The sequence below is a fragment of the Myotis davidii genome, unplaced genomic scaffold (assembly GCF_000327345.1).
Source record: "Myotis davidii unplaced genomic scaffold, ASM32734v1 scaffold570, whole genome shotgun sequence".
In the NCBI taxonomy this organism is placed as follows: Eukaryota; Metazoa; Chordata; class Mammalia; order Chiroptera; family Vespertilionidae; genus Myotis; species Myotis davidii.
This window is the reverse complement of record NW_006283631.1, coordinates 3,234,250-3,256,964: the sequence shown is the minus strand read 5'-3', so window position 1 is coordinate 3,256,964 and position 22,715 is coordinate 3,234,250. Positions and strand designations below refer to the sequence as shown.

The 22,715-nt window shown below is 36.7% G+C and overlaps 1 protein-coding gene across 1 annotated transcript in view; it reads left to right on the top strand.

Annotated features, from left to right (window-relative positions):
* The window catches only part of RSRC1 (arginine/serine-rich coiled-coil 1), a 351,732-nt gene that overhangs the window by 154,498 nt on the left and 174,519 nt on the right, over positions 1-22,715 (top strand). The window contains exon 5 of the mRNA XM_006753822.2: positions 18,352-18,388. Coding sequence (XP_006753885.1) covers positions 18,352-18,388 — 37 coding nt within the window. The remainder of the gene's footprint in view (positions 1-18,351; positions 18,389-22,715) is intronic.

The following is a 22,715-nucleotide window of genomic DNA, read 5'->3' as shown; positions in this document are numbered from 1 at the left end:
GCTTCTTTTTTTTTTTTTTTTTTTAAATTCTGGGCCAGCTTTAGCTCTGAGGCTCCAGCTCTTAGGCCTCTGCTCCTGAAAGCAGGTATCTGGTTTGTTTCGGTTCTAATCGAAACTCTGTATCAACTCCAGCTCTGAGATCCCAGCTCGCTGAAAGCTGGTTTCTGGGGTTCTTTTTAGGTCTGTATTTGTTACAGTGTTTGAAACTGCAGGCTCAGAGGCCTGCAGCGGCATGCGGGGAACGTTGGTTTCCTCCGTCACTGACGCAAGCAAGCCTCATGTTAGTTTCAAGCTGTATGGCTGCCGGCCGCCATCTTGGCTGACAGTTAATTTGCATATCTCGCTGATTAGCCAATGGGAAGGGTAGCGGTCGTATGCCAATTACCATGTTTCTCTTTTATTAGATAAGGATTAGGGTACTCCTCAGGCCTAGGAAGAGCCACACTCAAGGGGCCAAAGAGCTGCATGCGGCTTGTGAGCCACAGTTTGCCGACCACGGGCCTAGGGGAGCGGGCCTAAGCTGGCAGTCGGACATCCTTAGTGCTGCCATGGAGGTGGGAGAGGATCCCACCACCGCCACTGTGCTCGCCAGCATTGAGCCCAGGTTCTGGCTGAGTGGTGCTCCCCCTGTGGTAGCTCACTGACCACCAGGGGGAAGCTCCTGTGTTTAACATCTGCCCCCTGGTGGTCAGTGCACGTCATAATGATCGGTCATTCTGCAATTGGGTCGAATCCAGCTCTCTGACATCCCCTGAGGGGTCCCAGATTGTGAGATGCCACAGGCCAAGCTGACGGACCCCGCCAGGGCACAATTGGGGCTGGGGAGGCATGCAGGAAGTTGGTCAGCCGAGGAGGGACTGCAGGAGGGCTCCAGGGCATGTCCGGCCCATCTCATTCATTCCCAATGGGCCGGACCCCAGCAGTAAGCTAACTTACCAGTCAGAGCGTCTGCCCCCTGGTGGTCAGTGCACGTCATAGCGGCTGGTCAATCGGTCAACTGTCTGCCCCCTGGTGGTCAAAACATGTCATCAAGACTGGTCAACTGTCTGCCCCTTGTGGTCACTGCACGTCATAGCGAGCGGTTGAGCGGCCTTAGCATATCATTAGCATACTATGCTTTGATTGGTTGAACGGGCAATCAGACACCTAGCATATTAGGCTTTTATTATATAGGATGTATAGCTTTGACATTGCACACCAAGGATCTATGCTTATAAAAAACTTTGTGTGGTAACAAAGCATAAGGTCTACTTAAACACATAATTAACTTCAGGGGTAAATATGTAGAAGCCATATAAAATAATTACTAAATATTAAGTGCTAGATTGTGAAGAATTTTTGTTAAGGCAATGCAGTTACCCTCGGTAGCCATAGATTTAAATGTTCTGTCTTTTCAAAAGGGGCCTGTATGGCTCCCATTGCATATGTCCTATGAGGATGATGTTCAGGAGCACGTAACTTAGCTGGTTAAGGAGGCCAGCTGACTGCTCAGCATTGTATCTCAGAGTGGCTTGGTTTCCTTCTGACCTTAATGTGTTGAAGGGTCTGCATAGTAATGATAATGTTGATAATAATCAGAAATATATGCTAAATATAACCTGCTAATCACTTTGCATGTTTATTGCATTCACAATTTAGGACATTTAGAAGTTCCTGTTACTTACCCATTGAATGTCAAAGAATGACTGTTAGTTTAGAGGTGTAAGAAATTACTACCAACATAGTAGAAGTGGGAGTTTGGTTCTTGAAGATGTAGTGAAGAAGAAAAGGTAGGAAAATATATGAGCCAAATCATGAAGGTAATAATAAACTCGTCTGAGAAGAGGTACAAATTGAATAGTAGTACATTATTGGCCAGATATTGTAGATTATAAAGCAGGCAGACACATGAACTTGGGGTATGAAGACATTGATGCTAGGGAGAGAAGAATATTACAGGAATTTTCGTGTGAAGTGATGGGAACCAAAACTAGTATAAGACAAAATGGGGAAGTAAGGGAATGTGGCAGAACTTGAAACAGCCTGGATTAATTGTTGAAAAATTCACCATTTCCATTTATATCATGCGTGTGGACTTGACTATGTCCATTATCTCTATTTTAGTTCTATATTCTACAACTCTAAATTGAATTTATCTTTCTTATATAACCATGTACCTAATTTAGGAAGATTTTATTAGTATTAAACACTATAATTGGTATAAAGATGAACAGATATGTAGATTGAATCTTTTAAATGAGCACTGAAGGTCACAGGCATGTACACACATAATATATGGGTAAGTTTTTTAGGGCTATAGTGAACAGGAAAAGTAGGGGCTGAATATAGACCCAGCCTTATATTACTTAATACAGCAGGCAGCATTTCTATTGTAAAAGAAAAAAAATGAGCTTTGGTTTCAGATAGAGCATTTTTGGCCATTTTAGCAAGTTAGTTTTACTTTAAGCTATAAATACTTTATTTACATAATGAAGTTACTGTACTCATAGAGCTGCTGTGAAGATTTTTAAAAAATACTTTTAAAAATTGGGCCACAGCAAAATATTTTCATGGAAGGAATTTTAGAAAACACAAGCAAAGAATTAGAATGAACATAAAAATCAGTTGAAATCCCACTGTTAAATACAGCTAACATTAATTTATAACTTTTTAGTTACACATATGTACTCAAAGTAAATATATGCATGTATAAAACTATTCTTAATAAATATGACATTGTACCCTTCTATAATATGCCCTTATAAAAACTTAATATGTCACAAGAACATTTTCATGGAAATATACAACCACATCATAATTTTTTTTTTTACATCATAATTTTTAACGGCTACATGGTTTTCTGTTTGATGGATATTTTATTTCAGAGTTTGCCATTATTGGGTATTTACTTTGTTCCCAGGTTTTTGTCTCTTTTTTTGTTTTTTGTTTTATTAAATACAATATAGTGATTAATATGGAAGTAGAATTTTCAGGTCAAATGCTTTATGTGTGTTATTGAGAAATTTTAACATTTTCAAATTGCTCTGTGGAACACTTGTATTATTTCTGTAGTATCTGAGGGTACCTGATTCCCCACACCTTTTCCTACACTGGATATATAATCACTCATTTTCATCTTTGCTTGTCTGCTAGGTAGAAAATGGGATTTAGTTTTATCTTGCAGATCTGTGTCTATAATATTTCTCTAAATGTTCGTTAGCAGATTTTTCTTTTTGTGAATATTTTGAGAATTCATGAGAGTTGATCATTAAGGGTCAGTTATTCATTTTTACTTAAATCCTCACCCCTTTGCAGCCTCCTTCCCAATCATGGTTTCAATTAAGGAGTAGGAGAATACTATAAAATTTTGTTTCATTGTTAAAGTTACAGTTTTTAGAGTTTGACAGTAATAAATTCTCTCCATCAAAATTTGGACAATGAATTCAGACTGCCAGGTTTCCAAACTGCCTTTTACCAGCTGAGGGGTTAACTGTGGAATCTACTTAACCTCTAAACCTCAGTTATTGAATCTACAAATAATATGGATAATAATTTTGTCTTTATAATAAAGTTATAAGGATTAAATGAATTCATTTTTGTAAAGCACTCACTACATTGCCTGTTACATACTGTTAACATTTCTTCAGAGGTGGAATCTCAAAGAAGGTTAGTTTACTTAGATATATATGATGAAAGATTTGAGTGCTAGGAAATGCAAAGAGATCTTTAGGAAATGGCAAATAGTTTGAGTTGAGAAAGAATCTTGAAATTTATGCTGAGGAGTTTATTTTCATACACTATGCAAAGAAAAATTTTAGTAGTTTTATTTCCTACCACTATTAGGTCGTCACCTGATTAACATCACACCTTAATTTTTTGTTTCTGGATACAGTATCACTGTAGTTATATAGGAAAACATCAGAAGGAAGAGAAAAAAATACCAAAATCCTATTTAATAAAGAGATAATATGCAAATTGACCATCACTCCAACACACAAGATGGCCAGAAGGGGAGGGCAGTTGGGGGCGACCAGGCCAGCTGGGAAGGACAGATAGGGGCAGCCAGGCCTGCAGAGGAGGGCATTTAGGGGTGACCAGGCCAGCAGGGGAGGGCGGTTAAGGGCAATCGGGCTGGCAGGGGAGCAATTAGGCATCAATTAGGCTGGCAGGGGGGTGGTTAGGGGGTGATCAGGCTGGCAGGCAGAAGCAGTTAGGGGCAATCAGGCAGGAGGCGAGTGGTTGGAGCCAGCAGTCCTGGATTGCCAGAGGGATGTCCAACTGCCCATTTAGGCCCAATCAACGGGCAGTCGGACATCCCTTTAGGGGTCCCAGATTGGAGAGGGTACAGGCTGGGCTGAGGGACACACACCCGCTCATGCACAAATTTCATGCACTGAGCATCTAGTACTTTAATAATTGAAGAATTGAGTAATCAATTTTTGAGTTATAGAAAGTTTTCTATTTTTAGGAAAAATATACATGTTGCATTTTTTCTCATTATATTTGCTACCTTCTATTTGGGATTGTTGACTCTCCATTGCATATTAGATAGATACTGCTTTTATGAAGTTGTTGGAACATAATTTTTATGATTATGGACTTTCTTAAAAGTAGAAATGTATTTTTAATGGTATTTAAATTTAAATTATAAACAATGATTATTTAAATATAAATTTGTATTTATACTTAATGAAAATATAATAAATATATAAATTTAAATTATTTAGATTTAAGTACTGAAGATGAAATATGCTAGTTTATTCTTTTAAAAAAATTAAATTTATTGCGGAGACATTGGTTAATAGGATCATATAGGTTTCAAGTGTACATTTTTATGATACATGATCTGTATATTGTATTGTATGCCCACTACTCAAAGTCAAATTCATCTTCTGTCCCCATATATTTGACCCCTTTATCATTTACAGACTCCCGAACTCCCTTCCCTCAGGTAACCACCTATAGTTGTCTATGTCTGTTTTAAGTTTTATATCCCACATATGAATGAAATCATATGGTTATTATATTTTCTGACTTATTGAATCTCAATCCTCCAAGTGAAGTAAACCACATCATATTCATAAATGATGCCTAAAACAGTGATAGTTATTCTTTTTTCACATTCCAATTTTGGTTCTTTTAGAAAAAGAAATCAGAAATAATCCAAATGTCCAACAATAATGAGTAATTTAACTTATTGTTACATCTGTGAGCAGGATGGTATGATAGTATGTATACAGTAAAATTATTATATGTAAATACATTTAATAACACCAGAGAAGCTGTTTTTAAGTAGTAAAAAAAATGTAAGCTACATAACAGAAATCAATGATGGCTTCATTTTTGTAAGAAAAAAAAAGTACATTTGTGTGAATGCATAAAAATGGAGGGAAAACCTAAAATATGATGAGGTATTATCTTTGGCTGGTGGGATTTCAGGTGATTTTTATTTTCTTAGAACCTGACATAATTTTGAAATTTTCAGGGCCCCTGCTATTCCATATGGCACCTTTTCAGATACTAGCAAAAACCGCCCCTTCATCCTGTGGCTGCAGTACCGCAACAGGATGCACTGCTTTGTCAGGGCGTATAGCTTTTATCTTCCACTGCCTGGTTAGGTTTTCCTTTCTTTTTTTCTTTCTTTCTCTCCATAATGAACAACATGCACAATTGTACATGATGGCCCTGAAAACTTACATAATAAAAATTATTTCAAATTACAGACTAAAAGTAACATGACCTTTTAATGCATCTACTCTGGGCAGGCTACTCTTCTTACTTGACCCCTGCAAGTGACCTTTGAGCCTACTCTTCCTGCCTATTCTTTTCTACTTACCCACTCTGCTCAGATGCAATCAATCCTTCAGGATGCAGCTAAAATTACCCTCCTCTTTGAAATATTTTTCAACCACTCTAACACATATGGCAATTTCATCTTCTTCTGAACTTCTCTTGAACTAGGTTAAGAACATGGATTGAAGGGATCAGCGGTGAATGGGTTGCATCTTACCTACTAACTCCAAATGACTGGCACTGACTACTTAGAGCACAGTGTTAAGATGCTTGAGCTGCAACTGGAAAGAAGATTGTCATTGATTAGGAATGCTAGTTCTGCATGTGGGAAATAACAGATAGGTAGCATGTTCTCATTCACTTTCCTTGCCTGGCTTGGACATTAACTCTTTCATGCATTAGTCTTAATTTGACAACACTGTTTTAAATATCTAAGGTATAGATACCATATCTTAATCTTTTTGTTGGTATTTATGTTTTTGTTATTGTTATTTTTTTTCTTTTTTTAAAAAAAAATATGGAACGCTTCACGAATTTGCGTGTCGTCCTTGTGCAGGGGCCATGCTAATCTTCTCTGTATCGTTCCAATTTTAGTATATGTGCTGCCAAAGCGAGCACTGTTGTTGTTTCTTTTTCTGCTACAGTGAAAGGGGACCAGGGAGATATCGGTCCTCTCTCAAATTCTAAAACGGCAAATTATCCGCCATCGTTGTTGGGTTAATTTGCATAGTTGCTCTGATTGGCTGGTGAGCGTAGCAGACTGATACCAATTTGCATGTTTGTCTATTATTAGGTAAGATTATATCCCCAGGATTCTAAAACTCGGCTGTTCTCACACAATTTGTTGTCATCCTCAAAAAATTATAAATAAATAAATCTATAATAATAAAAACATAATATGCTAATTAGACTGGACAGCCAAATGACCTTCCGGACATCATTCCGGACGTCCTTCCAGATGAAGCAGTGACAGCAGGAGCCGAGGCAGAGATAGTTAGGGGCGATTAGGAAGGCAGGTGAGCAGTTAGGGGTAATCAGGCAGGTAGGCAAGTGGTTAGGGGCAATCAGGCACACAGGCAGAGGTAGTTAGGGGCAAATCAAATCGGCAGGTAGAGGGGGTAGGGGTGATCAGGCAGGCAGACAAGTGGTTAGGGGCAATCAGACAGGCAGGCAGAGAGGTTAGGGGTGATCAGACAGAGGGATATCCGACTGTCGGTTTAGGCCCGATCCCTGCAGGCCTAAACTGGCAGTGTTGTAAATAATAATCAATTAGATAAAAAACTACTCATAAAATAATACAAACATCTAAACACTATATTATGAACCAGGGTAACATAAGAATATATATTGAGAGCCACTAATTTGCAAGATATTCTCCAATCAGAAGAAAAATGCTGAGTATTCTAACCAAACCAGGTACATTACAACTGGGAATTCCACGAATATCTTTTTGAAACTTAGAGTTAATACTCTGTATTTTTCTTATTGGGGTTAAAATGTAAAAAAAAAAAGGAAAATAGGAAATTGAGATACTGTTTTTTCTTCTTTTTTCAACATGCTTTATTATTCTGCCTTCTTTCAGAGATCGGAATATGAGAATGTGCTTATGTCAGGATATTTTTATTGGATGTTAGCATTGGGCCAAGCTCTTTATATGTATTTTATTTGAAAAGTAGACTGACTTTCGTTTATAGGTATTACAGTTGAAACGTGGTTACAAAAGCTAACATCTATATAAAGAGATTTCTTTATTTTGGAAATTGAATATGGTCAATTGGTCCAGTACTAGCCCGTCACATTGCACCAGTATTTATTGAGTGACTTATGGATATATGTGCTGATTTTTTCAATCTCTGACTTGAATTTAAGAATGAAAAAATTAGAGAAGATATATAACTTTTGACAAAGTTATTTAGCAAACAGTAGAGTTGAATTTGAACCTAGGTTTTTCTTAGGTTTATATATTACAGAAATCTTACATTAATAACATTTTATTCTTTTTTAAAATATATTTTTATTGATTTTTTTTACAGAGAGGAAGGGAGAGGGATAGTTTGAAACATCGATGTGAGAGAAACATCAACCAGCTGCCTCCTGCACACCCCCTACTGGGGATGTGCCTACATCCAAGGTACATGATCTCGGCCGGAATCGAACCTGGGACCCTTAAGTCAGCAGGCCAACGCTCTACCAGGGGTCCTCAAACTACGGCCCGCGGGCCACCTGCAGCCCACCGAAAACATTTATCCAGCCCGCCGGGTGTGTTTGCCGCCGCTGCCTGTCCTGCTTAGCAGCCGACTTGTCCCGGGCCCGCAGTGCGCATGTGTGGAATGTCTGAGGAACAGTGAACTGGCCCCCTGTTAAAAAGTTTGAGGACCTCGTATCCACTGAGCCAAACCGGTTAGGGCACATTTTATTCTTTTTTTAAAACATTTTAAAAAATGTATATCTTTACTGATTTCAGAGAGGAAGGCAGATGGAAAGAGAGATGGAAGCATCAATGATGAGAGAGAATCATTGATTGGCTGCTTCCTGCACATCCCCTACTGGGGATCAAGCCCGCAACGTAGGCATGTGCCCTTGACCAGAATCGAACCTGGGACCCTTCAGTCCGCAGGCTGACGCTCTATCCACTGAGCCAAACTAGTTAGGGCGTAACATTTTATTCTTAATTAAAAAAAAGGTCTTATACATGTAAAATGTATCAATTATTATTTGATACTACACTTGATCTTAGCCAAAACACAGAGAAGCGATTAATTATTATTTGAGATGGGAGATATAGAATATAACTCAAGCTTTTAAAAACGTTGACTGCCATTATGTAAAAAACAAAACAAAAACAAAACGTAGATTTTTGCTTTATGAAAGAGGATATAAAATTAATTGTGATGTTATCTCTATAGCTGTAGAAAACTGCAGCATAGTAATCTTTTAAAACTGAGTGATATGCTTTGTTTATGACAAAAAATCTGTAAAATTGTGTACTGTTGTAGGAATTACTCTATTTTTTATAATTACTGTCTATGCAAATTGTATATGGGATAATACACATACATTACTAATTACAAATATATTTAAGTTTTTATTTCTTAAAGACTTGGTCCATGAAATGATATTTTGATGCGATAGCAGTTAGTTGCTTGCATTATGGTTTCTGAGTATTTTATAACTTAACACTACTGGATTTTTGGCCAGCTCAATGAAATGGCTTTGGTTTATATTTATTTTGTTACTTTTCTACTCCTAATCCAAAAAAAAGTTACTTTTCTTTTGGATGTCTTTTGTTTATTTAATTTGTTTTAAAATAGTACTTTTATAAGTAAATCTATAATATATTTTGGATTGATATAATAGGGAATGATGAGAACAATCATGTACTTTTACTGGGAGAAGCAAGTAATTAAAATTTTTTTTCTAAGCTAATATTTTGACAAGTGTGAATGCAAAATGCATTTATTGAGAGTAAAGAAGAATGCCATCATCAGAAGGAATAGGGTTGGATTTTTTTTGCTTTGTTGTTTTCAAAATAAATGCCATTATTGACTGTGGCTCCCTGACTGGTTCCCTTGTACCATTGAAAACCTGAGTGATCATTTTAGTATAATATTCTAACATCTTTTTTAAAAAGTTGAATCCTTCCTACTAAGACTAGATCTAAAATATATTATTCTATTATTTTATTTATTTATTTATTTATTTATTAAGGGGATATAAGCTTTATCATAGAAGTTTCTGGATTTACAGCATGCTTCCTTTGGCAAAATAATGAAATCTGTTTGCCACAAAGGTAAATTAGTATCTTTATTTTAATTTTTTTTCTTGGCCTCCTCGGATATGATTGATGCATTGTGTCTCCCTGCTGGAAGGAGATCTAATATTGAAGGAGACAGGTGCCACAAGGTTTATTTAGGACAACCTCTGTCAGTTTCAAAATGTCTGCCTCATATATGTTGAGCTCCTGCATTTCCTGCTTTAGAGCCTTGTGTTATGCCAACATTACTATCTGTGCTGCCTCAACTACAAATTGGATGAACAGCCCATGACACTTTTTCAATATTATTACATTAAACCAAGTGGATTTTGATTGATAACCTAATATTCAACTAATGCAAAACATCAATCATGGCAAGTATATTAATTATTTAATATTGCAGTCTAATTCAGAAATCGATGTGCTGCATGAGAGGAAGGGAAACTCATGGTTCCCAGAAGATTTAAGACAGGGAATGATTAAAAAAAAGACCTGCTGTACTCCTGTGTGTTAGTTCGATACAAATCTTTATTCATTTGCCAATAATCTCTTCCCATTTTCCACTTCAGGACCATTTTATCAGTTTTGAGACCTATAATTGAATTAAGTCTGCTTTCAGCACAGGGCAAAAGGAGTTGCACAAATATTGATGAAGTCATGACAGGGACAACCCAAGAGACAGACCACTAAAGAGGACAGGCCTTTAAAGAGGACCATTTGTTGCAAGATCCCTCTGTCAATGTCTTGGATCTTGCCTCTCTATTTTTAAAAATGTATTAAGACTTTTGGAACCACTATTAAGACTTCTATATTTATATATCTATTGTAATGACATATTTCTAAAGCACATCGCCATTTGTGGTGTACCTTCATGTACATTATCTTGCTGCGTTTTTCACTGTAACCTTAATGTGTTAGGTAAGGCAGGTTTTACAGAATCCACACATTATAGAAGAATAATCTGGGCTTTGGAGAAGTTGGCTTATTACTCAAGTTCTTGCAACTATTTTGTCAGGGCTTAAATTTGAGTGTGGGTCTTCTGCTTCTAGAACCAGGATTATATATCATGCTGTCTTGAATAATATTTATGTACTCATGATGCTTTTCTTTATCTGTGTTGTTTTGAGATGGCCACCCTTTCTGTGTTTCTGCCCAAAGTAAAACTAAAGAAAACTGATTTCCTTGGAGAACTTATTGAAAATTTGGTGTCCCAAACTATGATACTTATTTAAGCTTTATGAATATACAAACCTGCTGGATATAAATGAAAATTTCTTAATGTATTGTATCTTTTACTAGTATGTCCTCCTTTTTATATCTCAAAAAATATTTTTGGGGGGATGGGAAGTGGCTTAGATATACTTTATCATTAAATTACCACCCCAGCTTTCTTTTGGTTCCTGTTTACCTTGTTATATCTTTTACTATCTCTTGTCTGGAAACCTTTCGAATTTTTTTTGTTTTGTGGATTTTTTTGTATATGAGACATTGCTGAATTTTATTTTTTACCCAATCTGAAAATCTTCTCTGGCATTTTAACTACAGATTATTATGGGTGAATTTTCTTTAGTTTTCTTTTTAATCATTGATTGTTTAGATTACAATAATTTCTATGTTCTATGCCACTCTTTATTATTTATCTTGTTGCTTTTTCCTGAATTTATTTCTCATCTTAATGCATTATATTTTTCAGAATTTTGTTCAAATAGTGTCTTTGTGTGGGTAATTTTATGCTGAAATTTGTTTTCTATCAATTTAAATAATAGTTTATTTAGCTGTATATAAATTCATGCTCACAGTCCTTTTCCTTAAGAAAATTATTTTTATTGAGTTTAGAGAGGAAGGGAGAGGAAGCGAGAGATAGAAATATCAATGATGAGAGAGAATCATTGATCGCTGCCTCCTTCACTCCCCCTACTAGGGATGGAGCCTTTAACCTGGACATATGCCCTGACCGGGAATCGAACTATGACCTTCTGGTTCATAGGTCAATGCTCAACCGCTGAGCCACACCACCTGGCCTCTTTTCCTTTAACATTTACTTTCTCTTAGAAGTTAATACTTTCTTGTTCAGCATTAGTATTGAGAAGTCTGATGTCAGTGTTATTCTCCCTTTATGGAGGGGTATGTTTTTTCTTTCTGGATGCTTTTAGACTTTTCTCTTGATCTATAATAGTGTCATTACTCTTATATTATGCTTTGCTGTGTATTTTTCCTTAATTATCCTGTTCACTATTCTATTTAACCTTTCAATGTAAGGTTTGAATATTTCTGTATCTGGGAAATATTTTTCATTTCTTCAAATGTGTTTGTTTTTTTCTTCTAAAGTGTCTCTGCTTTTCTTCTAGGTTTTCCGTTGCATAGATGTTTGCACGTCTACTCTGTTCTTAATTTTATCTCTTATTTGTTCTATTTTTTTCATCCTTTTCTTATGCTTTCTGGGAGAATTCTTGTACCCAATGTTCCAGCTCACTAATTCATTCTCAGTCTGTAGCTATTTTGCTTTCAATCCATTCTGTGAGTTTTTTCAAACTATTGTATTTATATTTAATTTCTAAATATATTTCTTTTCAATGTTATTATGTCAGTATTATATTTTTGCTCAGCGTGTTCTATTTTCTCTGGATGAGGTTGCTCCATTGGTTATTTTTTTCCAATCCCATGTTTACATACTTCAGAGATCTTAATAATTTTTTTATAGACTTTTCTTTCACTTCTTACAACATTTGCTGCCTTGGATAGTAATTTTAATCTGAGGAGGGGAATAAAAGTCTGGGTTCTGGCTGATGCTCCTCCAGGTTAATTTAAAAATTATGGAGTCCAAAGCCTGGCCTCAGTCAAATATTTTTTCATTTTTAACATTTATCTTTATTGTTGAAAGTATTACAGATGTCCCCATTTCTTCCCCATTGACTGCCCTCTTTCACCCTATACCCACCTACTTTTTCCATTGTGTCCTACTCCATCAAAAACAATACAACTTATAAACAAGGATTTATAGAAAAAGCCACATCAAGACTGGTAGGAAGGGCGAGGCACCAAAAAGGCTGGCACTGCTCTCACAGGGAGTGGCTGAGATTCTCAGCTGCAACAGTTCCCTTTAAGGAATGTGGGATCTCTACTATATCCAGGCCCCTCAGCCCAGAGTACAGAGCCATGAAGTTTCTGTGAAAATCAGCAGGATTCTGTACACCAGGGAGAGAGAGGATTCTGCTAAAGACACAGGCACCCTTTTAAAGAGCCCCATGCACAAAATCCTTTTTTGCAAACACTTACCATGGGCTCCAGAGGAGGGAGGGTGGAGTGGAATATAGTCACATGAGGAGAGACTGGGGTTATTGGCTTTGGGGAGACAGCTGAAAGGACAGCCACCAGGATTCCTGAGTTGAGTTTCTCTCTCACACTACCTACGCCATCTTTCTTGGGTGGAACAAACTCTTTCATATGGCATCAGCCTGGAGAAATGCAATAGCTCTACCCTCTGGATTCCCTGTTGCCTTACCCTATAGAGCTTGCGCCCTACTAAGGAGTCAGGTACCTGGCCTGGGCTGTAGAGAGGTTTGGGCAGACTCTAAGGGAGTGCCAATGACTGAATTGTGTGGCTATGAGGCAAGGGCCATTCCCCCCACTTTACTGTGAAACTGACTGGTGTCTTACCCTTGCAGGAGATATGCTAGCCCCACTCTTTGGGCTCCTGGCAGACCCACCCTCCCTACTCCTGGTGGCTCTGCCCTGCTGAGATCTGGGCAGAAACTAGGACAGACTGAGTTGTATGGGTCTAGGATGGGGGCCTTTTCTTCCATGCATGCCCTACCAGTACAGAGTTCTCCTTTTTACAAGGCCAAATCTTGGTCTATTAGGGCCTAATGAACTGTGCTGGTCTCATCTTGACCACTACCTGACACCCTATCCTGCCACAAAGGTGTGCAAGCATCCAGTGGGTAGCAGCTAGACTTGATAGACCCTGGAACATTTGCTGAGTGGCCTCAGCCCAGGTCTGGCATCGAGTTTGAACCTGTGTCATCGTGGTGAACACCACTCACCCCTACTGGTGACTTACTGAGAACCTACCTCATGTAACTCAAGTACTGCCAGAGGCTCTTTCAGTGACTGAGCCTAAGGTAGCTGGCAGACACAGGAGAGGCAGATCTCAGGGTTTCTTGGGACTTTTGCTGACCTGCCTTGGTGCTAGAAAACACCGGCCTTGGTGTATAGCTTGTTCCTTCCCACACACCCAGGCAGGCCCAGCAGAGACAGCCACAAACTGGGGCTCACTTTGTGGCTCCAAACAGGTTGCTCAGGGCCAGTCACAGGCAGCTTCTAAATTGGCCTGTACCAGAGTCCCTCCCAAGAGGCCCCAGAACAAACATACCCAGTGGCCAGCTTCAGACAGCATCATAGCAGGATTTAATTAGCTTCACAAGTGGCATCGCCAAAGGGAGATCTAATCAGGCACCGGACTCTGCTGAGGCAAAATCTACTTAGTGTGGTCAGCATCTGCACAGCAGCTCATACACTGTGGCCGGGGTCGATCCTCAGAGTCAGCCAGCCTGAGTGTCGACCCTAAACACAAAGAAGCCAATAACAATCAATACTGAATTACAACAGGAGGGCCCACATAATGTACACAAGGGACATTCCTGGAGCACCCAGTACAGTTGATCAAGGGGACTTTGCCACTGGTCCCACAGGACACCTCCTTCATAAGGTCATCCTACGAGAACCACCTAATACATAAAAACAAAAACAAAGAGGCAGCCAAAATGGGGAGACATGCTCCAAATGAAAGAATAGGAGAAATCTCCAGGAAAAAAGGTATATGAAATGGAAGCAAGAAATTTATCAGATATAGAGTTCAAAGTAATGGTTATAAGGATGCTCAGGGAACTTAGTGAAAACTACCACAGCATGAAAAGGGACATAGAAACCATGAAAAAGAGCCAGTTGGAAATGAAGAATACTATTTCTGACATCAAGAATAAACTGGAAAAAATTAAAAAGTAGGTTGGATGAAGCAGAGAATAAAATCCGTGATTTAGAAGACAAGGTAGAAAAAACACCCAATAAGAGCAGCAAAAAGAAAGAAGAATTAAAAAGAATGAGGATAGTTTAAAGGATTAAGGATAGTTTAACAACATCCACATCTGGAGAAGAGAGGGAGCAAGGAATAGAGAACCTATTTGAAGAAATAATGACCAAAAACTTCCCTAACCTGGTGAAGGAAAAAATATACACAGGTTCAGGAAACAGAGTTCCCAAACAAGATGAACCCAAAGAGGCCCACACCAAGATACATCATAATTAAAATGGCAAAGTTAAAGACAAAGAGACAATATTAAAAGCACCACAAGGAAGATAGTTACCTACAATGGAGCTCCTATAAGATTTTTAGCTGATTTCTCAACAGAAACATTTTGAGCCCGAAGGAATTGTCATGAAATATTCAAAGTGATGAAAAGGAAGGACCTATAACCCAGATTACTTTACACAGCAAAGCTATCCATTACATAAAGGGTAAAACCCATGTGCTGTATATACATTTGTAGTTATGTATAAAGTAAAACTGTTTTAAACTAAAAAAATTTTTCAGTGTTTTCTGGAATTTTGCCACAACATACTGGCTTTGTTTTTATTTATCTTCCTGTCTAGTTATTGGCTTCAGATTCGTGTAAAGTCCCCCTCAACCTTTTCAAAAAAAATAAATGTTCTTTAAGTCTTGAAAAGAATAAAATAAAATTGTTGGAGAAATAAAGACTCTTCCAGACAAGAAAAAACTTAATGAGTTCATTGCTACCAAACCAGTACTACAAGAAATGTTAAAGGGTCTTCTTGAAGAAGAAAGAAAAATAGGAACATAGTTAAAAAAATAAAATGGCAATACATATGTATCTATCAATAATCACTTTAAATGTAAATGGCCTAAATGTTCCAATCAAAAGATATAGGGTAGCTGAATGAATAGGAAAACAAGACCCATATATGTGCTGTTGACAAAAGATCCACTCAGAACAAAAGATTCACATAGACTGAAAGTTAAAGGATAGAAAAAGATATTTCATGCAAGTGAAAATTTAAAAAAGCTGAAGTAGCAACACGTATATCTGACAAAATAGACAGTAGTGAGTGAAGCCAGGTTACTAGTCTGTTATGCTGCTATTGTCATTTTCCATGTGATATAGCCTGGGAAATAAAGCAGAGGGAATGAGTAAACAGGAGTGTAGTAAGATACCGTTGATTTTAAGAAGAGGTTTGACATGATCAAGCTTACACTTTAGAAAGATTTTTGTTGTATTATAGAGAGTGAATTGATGTGGTACAAGGCAGGACCCATTTTTAACCATTAGGATGTTTTGTAGTAATCTGGGAGAGAAAAGATGAGACCAGTACTCTCTCTTAGTAACATCAGTGAGAAAACAAAAGACCTAGAATAAGGTAGTACCTGTGAAGATATAAGTGATTAAATCTATATGGTAATTAAGGATGTTGAATAGCCAAGTCCCTGTGATTGAGTACATTTGTTTACAACTGGTAGTGAAAAAAGGCTTGTGTCAAGAATGCTTCCTAGTTTTCTTTCAGGCATACCATTCTAAAAGCATATTTCCTAAATATCACTTAAAGAATCACTTTGAAGTATAGCAAAGCAATAGCCTAGCCAATCTTTTCTTTTTTTTTTAGGAATAGTTTCTTATCCTTGATTCCAAAATGCAAACAGCTCAGAGAATTGATTTTCCTTAATTTTGTGGTAAACTCAGTTTACATAGAAACCTAACCTGAAATGAAGCTACTTATAGCCTTCGTTTATCCCACTCTGTGGAATATTCATGTTTCTTTTAGAATTAATGTGTATGATGATGAGATGCTGCTTCGAGTCATGCTGTCAGCGTTGCGTGACATATAGTATATATACCTTATTACCTTTCTAAACTCCCAACTATTCTGATGAAACATGTCTAGCCCCAGTGATTTCAGATAATTAATTAAGGACTTGTACTTTGAATCTGAACATTTTTTTTATATTGTAATATTATTTTCTAATAAGAACCATTATGTGACAATGTAGCCATGGGGGAAAATGATGTAGATGTGTATTATATAGAGCAAACTCCAAGATAGATTGCCAAGTGAAGGTACCAAAAACAGTGTTTATAGTATGTTTCTGTTTGGGTTTAATAAAAAATAAAATTAAAAAAACGCGAAGGAAGAAATATACATGTACATACATATAGAATTTTTTTAGGAAGACAAACAAAGGTAATATTAGTGATTGAGAATTGGGAGTCAGTGATAGGAGGAAGACAATTTCACTGTTGTGTGCACATACACATATTGCACTGTCAGATGTTTCACTATATACATTATTCTTTTTGTTTATATTTCAGATTACACAGATGATCATATGAGAATGTCCTTGCAAAAATTTAAAGTTCTGTTTGCCTTCCAGATCCATTAAATGCATTATTTTGTAATAATAAAGTTAAAAAATAATTATTTATGTAGCTATTAGCCTTTTCTGATACCTTGTTTTTAATTTATGCCTATCATTTATCATTAGGGCATCCAGAGAATGAGTTTTAGGAATCCTTACATTTTAAATGTTGAATACATGGTATGGTTAAGATTGCCAGAAGCAGAAAGTAGAGAGAAAATGGCTAAAGATAAGTGCTTTGCTAATCAGTAGATGTTGGAATTTATTCCCAATATGTCAGACTGGACAGTGAGAGCAAAGGTTGGAAGCCATGGGTTTGAAGGGAAATTTGGAAAGATTGAAAGATAGACAAAGGAAACAGAGAAGTATATAGGCAAAGAAAATTGAAATCAGAAATAAAGAGGAAAGAAAGAAAGGATCCTTCAGAGAAAGAAGAGGTGTGGGGAAAAGATTAAACACCGTGAATGCAACACTGTTTTGGTTGTTGAATTTCCATGAATATTTCCTGCAAAGTGATAGAAGTATAATTTCATGTTAAAAAATAAGGGTTGGTATTTTTGATGGAATTAAAATACTACTTGATCAGGGTGAGAAAAGCCAAAAAACATTTGTCACTAATTAATTAGTATACTCTGAAATCGGGATTAAAAAATTTAGCTATTTGCCACATTTCACCAACTGTATATTTAAATTATGTTTGCTACTTGCACGGGTATTTTTATTTTTAATTCCATCAGCAGTGTTCTGTTTAAGTGAAGAGCAAGAAATTAAATACTAAAAATATATTTGATGCTTATGTTTTTTTGGTGATAACTTTGTTTTTTAATATTTCAGTAGTTTTAGATCCTGATTTGTAGTGTGAACTAAGTTAATAAAATTAATATCAACAAAAATTTGTTAAAATTTACTGTTTAACTATGAAATTATGAGCATATTATTTAGGAGCATATTCTTTAATAAAAATGCAACCATTACTGGACGGATATTTGATAAAGCAAATATAGTAAAATGTCAATGTAGGATCTGTATCGTGGATAGAACCTGTATGTTTGAACATTTTCATAATAAAAGTTGGAGAAAACAAACTAATGAGAGAAACTAATGTGAAATAAATAGTAAAATAATAATATACTTCTTTTTGTTGTGTGTTAACTTTGAAAAATCTGAAACATTCTTTTTGTTAGTGGAATACCAATTTAGTGGAAATACTAGTAGATATAAATTACTTATCTGTTTCTTTTTGATGTAAATTGTTTTGTCATTAAAAATAGTGTTATATGAACATTAGTAAAGATATATGAAAAACTTCTAAGGATTTATAAAATAGTTTTGAGGTAAATATAAATTATAGCAGACAAGGGTTTAGCAACTATTTAGAACTTTTATTCTTCTATTTTAGGGAATCTGGAAACATCAAAGCTGGATTAGAACATCTGGTAAGTTCTAATTTTCTCTTGAACATTTGCATCATCTTTGATATCTGCATTCCAAATGAACACTTTTGAATGAGCTTTGAATACCTTTTATTGAGAAAGTCAACCATTTCCCAAAGGGTCAGCTTACTGCTATTATGTGAAGGCACTTACATTTTCATTTATCTTGTCATTTCAAGGGAATTTAAATTTTTTTAGATTACTTTTTTTTTGATGTAGAGATGAAATAAAACGGATGACAATCCTTGGATTGATGATTGCTTTAATTATAAACAAAAATTGGTGTAGAATTTTTGGCATATCTTGATCTGACAAAAACAAGCTTGTGTTTTAAGAAAAACACAATCAAATATTGCATGCATAAATATGGTATGTTTTAGCAATTTAGCGGCTTTGAAAGAAGTGCACAGCTTTGTTTTTCCTAATGTCTTTGCTTTATGAATAATGCATTGTTTTAAACTACATTCAGCTTAGAACGTAAAATAATTGAGATGCAAAATTTTTGGTTTAAGTAAACATTTTTAAAGCATAGTGAAATTTAAACTGACTTTACATTAAAATATGTCCATTAATCAAAAAATTGGAAAAACTGTTGTATTGTAACAGGTCCAAAATTCATTGAGTTTACCACAATGAGTGTTGTTCATTACAACATTAAGTACTTCATTTAAACAGAACATTACAAAGTCATGCTCTGGTTTCTGGTCAAATCCAAATGTTGAATAATTAATGAGAGATTCTTTTGTAAATACAATCTAAGTACTTTTTTAATGCAAGACCTCATTCGTATATCATATTGTAGCTTTGTTAACGATTAATGTGCTTTTGGTCTTCTAAAAAAAACAAACAGTAATAAGAGGCAGATTCATTTTGAGTTACAGTAGAGAGTTGTAAGGGATTTTTGGTTTTCCTTTCAATAGCTAAACAAACTAAGAAAACAGATTTTTGAAAAATTATCATAAAAATTACAGGTAATTATTAAAGCAGGATATAATAACCTTGTTAGAAAATTTGAACTATATGTTTGTCCAGATTAAAAGTAAATAAATAAAATTGTTATTCGCATTATTAAAAATGATGTCCCAAGTCCTTGTTAATTACTTCATAGTGGCACATATATTTAGGATATGCAGACTTCAGAATAAAAATGTTAATCTGCCTTGGCTCGGTGGATAGAGCATCGGCCTGCGGACTGAAAGGTCTCAGGTTCGACTCTGATCAAGGGCATGTAACTTGGTTGCAGGCACATCCCCAGTAGGAGGTGTTCAGGAGGCAGCTGATTGATGTTTCTTTCTCATCGATGTTTCTAACCCTCTATCCTTCTCCCATCCTCTCTGTAAAAAATCAATAAAATATATTTGGGCCCTAACTGGTTTGGCTCAGTGGATAGAGCGTTGGCCTGTGGACTGAAGGGTCCTGGGTTCGATTCCAGTCAAAGGCATGTACCTTGGTTGCAGGTGCATCCCCAGTAGGGGGTGTGCAGGAGGCAGCTGATTGATGTTTCTCTCATCGGTGTTTCTATCTCTCTATCCCTCCCTTTCCTCTCCGTAAAAAATCAAAATATATTTTTAAAAAATTATATATATATTCGGGGGGGAAAAATGTTAATCTAAGACATGTTTCAGTATCAGTTGAGGGTTTATAACAAGGAAGAACATCTTCCACGGTGTCAAATTGAGCTCTTATAGATTATTTCTCATTTAGATTTCTCTTATAGATTATTTATTTAAAAGACATATTTACTTGGTTCATATTCCTAAATAAATAATAATAAGTTAAATTTTTTTAGTTTATATTTTATATTTTTTATACTTACTAGTATGATCTCATTTTCAGTGACTATTTTATGCATCTATACTCATAATCTCCTGCAGTGGTTTTCTAACTGTGCCTTGGGCTGCCAGGAAGGTGCCTCAAAGCATTTGGCACTCCAGACTTCCTCTGCTCTCTCTAACCAGAGTAGTTCCACTTTTAGTTATTTTGTAAAATTTTAAACTTTAAAAATAAGATTTCATCTGAAGAAAGAGTTCTCCAACTAAAAATATTTAAAAACCTTTGACGAAGCTTAGCCACTTATTAGTCACGAGCAATTGTTTGTTAATTATTCTTTTCTATTCTTGAACCTAAGTTATATTTCATTTTTATCTATGTCGTATACATCAAATATATTTCAAACATAATGCATTTTTGGAATGAGAGAGCCTGGATTAGTACAACAGGTAATGGGGGGAGGGGGAGGAGTAGATTTTAATGTATTTAACTTGTTCAAAAACTCTGTAACTTATTATAAAATTGACTCAGCTCTGAATTATTAGCAATAATATGACTATATAGCTGTATAACATAATACCACACACATATATACATACATATATATTGCTTTGTGCACTAATAATATTCAGAAAAATCAGTGATATTCTTGCTAACAATCTGAGAAGGAAGTGAATTCAAGAATTTATTGATTGAGCATTAATGAAACCTGTCTGTCTAGCAGTTATGGGCTCCTTTGGTGTGTGTCTCTTCACTTTCCAACTGAGCAGATACTCATAGCCCTTGCCATCTAGCACAAATAACCTGTCTTTGAATTGACTGTATAGCCAAATACAATTAGAAGTATAATTGTAATAGATTGATTTTATGAAATACATGGTATAAAATTAAAATGAGAAGAGCATTCCACACATTGGAAAAATTTCTTCATTATGTAGCCTTTATCTTTTCAAATTTATTTTGTTCTATCATTCCTTTATTTCTATGTTGCCTACTTTTCTTGGGAGCTGTCCAGCATGTTATTCTTAGCTTAATCCTATATAATAAAGAGCTAATATGCTAATGGTTGTGACACCCTCACGCCATAACGACCATTCAACAGGAAGCTGCGTGTGCAGCAGGCTGGAGCCGTGGCATTGCTCTGGAAATGGGGCGGAAGCAGGGAGGCGCCCGGAGGAGGCGAGACCATCCCGTGGTGGGGAGGGCGGGGGTGAGAGCCTGTAGTGCCCTCTCACCAGTCCTTCACCACCCACTGCTCGCACTCAGTGCGTGCGCCGCCAAGAAGCAGCGCTTGAAACTCCGCAGCAGGCGGGAGGCTTCCACGCTCTCCTTCAGCGCCATTATGGGGCAGAGCCACCGAGTTGCTCTGGAGACAGGGTGGAAGCAGGGAGGCACCCGGAGGAAGTGGGACCAGCCTGAGGTGACTCGCAAGACCGAGGGCGGGGCTTGAAGTGGCCAGAGAAGGCCAGAAGGGTTGGGGATAGGGCCAGGTGTGCTCGAGCTCTGGGTGGAGAGGTTAGGGCAGGGGTGGGCAAACTTTTTGACTTGAGGGCCACAATGGGCTCTTAAACTGGACCGGAGGGCCGGAACAAAAGCATGGATGGAGTGTTTGTGTGAACTAATATAAATTCAAAGTAAACATCATTACATAAAAGGGTACGGTCTTTTTTTTCCATAGTTTTATTCATTTCAAATGGGCCGGATCTGGCCCGCAGGCCGTAGTTTGCCCAAGGCTGGGTTAGGGTCTCAAAGCGGGGCATGCGCGGGTGGGAGGGGCTGCACAATTTCGTGTGCCTGGTCACTAGTATACTTATAATAGACTGCCCAGTACCTTGTTATTTTTCTCTTCACAAACTTGTCTACTACCCATAAAGCCTAGGTCTGTCTAAAGTTCTAGACAGAGCCTGTGAAGCTTGGTGCCCATTGTCCACTGATGATTCTTGTCTGATAATTGCAAAGTGGCCATTTTCCAATTGTTCTAATTCTTCTGCTCCTCCCATATTTAGCAGGCAGCAGTCTACTGTAAGGAGAGCCTACCCAACTTTCTTTATTCATCTATATATTGTGAACAAGGACTTACAGATTTTTATTGTACTAAATAGGTTACTATTAATTACTTCCCTTATTTATTTTGATGCTCAAGTTGTCCCAGATTTTTCCTAGGGAGTTTACTTTCAAGATGGCTTCTAGTCCTTTTGATATACTCCAGCTTTTTTTAAAAAGTGCTTTCTTACATTCTTTTACACTATATTCTAGGCTTTTCTTGTTCCTTCCCTGTCCCTGCCTTCTGCTTCAGCAGCAGATTTTATCTCTATTTTCCAAGACTGTTTGCTATTCAAAACATCTTTGAAAGGTAGTTCTGAATGAACAAAGGATGATGGCTAATGGGAGATGTATAGAATATTATGGAGTATTATCTCTGAAGTTGTTGTTGTTGTTGTTATTATTATTATTATTAAATTTAAAAGGTTTGAGTTTTTGTTCTAGTGGCTACCTTTGTATTTATATCTTTTATAATGCTTTTAATCCTCGTTATTTATACTTAACCTTTTATATGCAA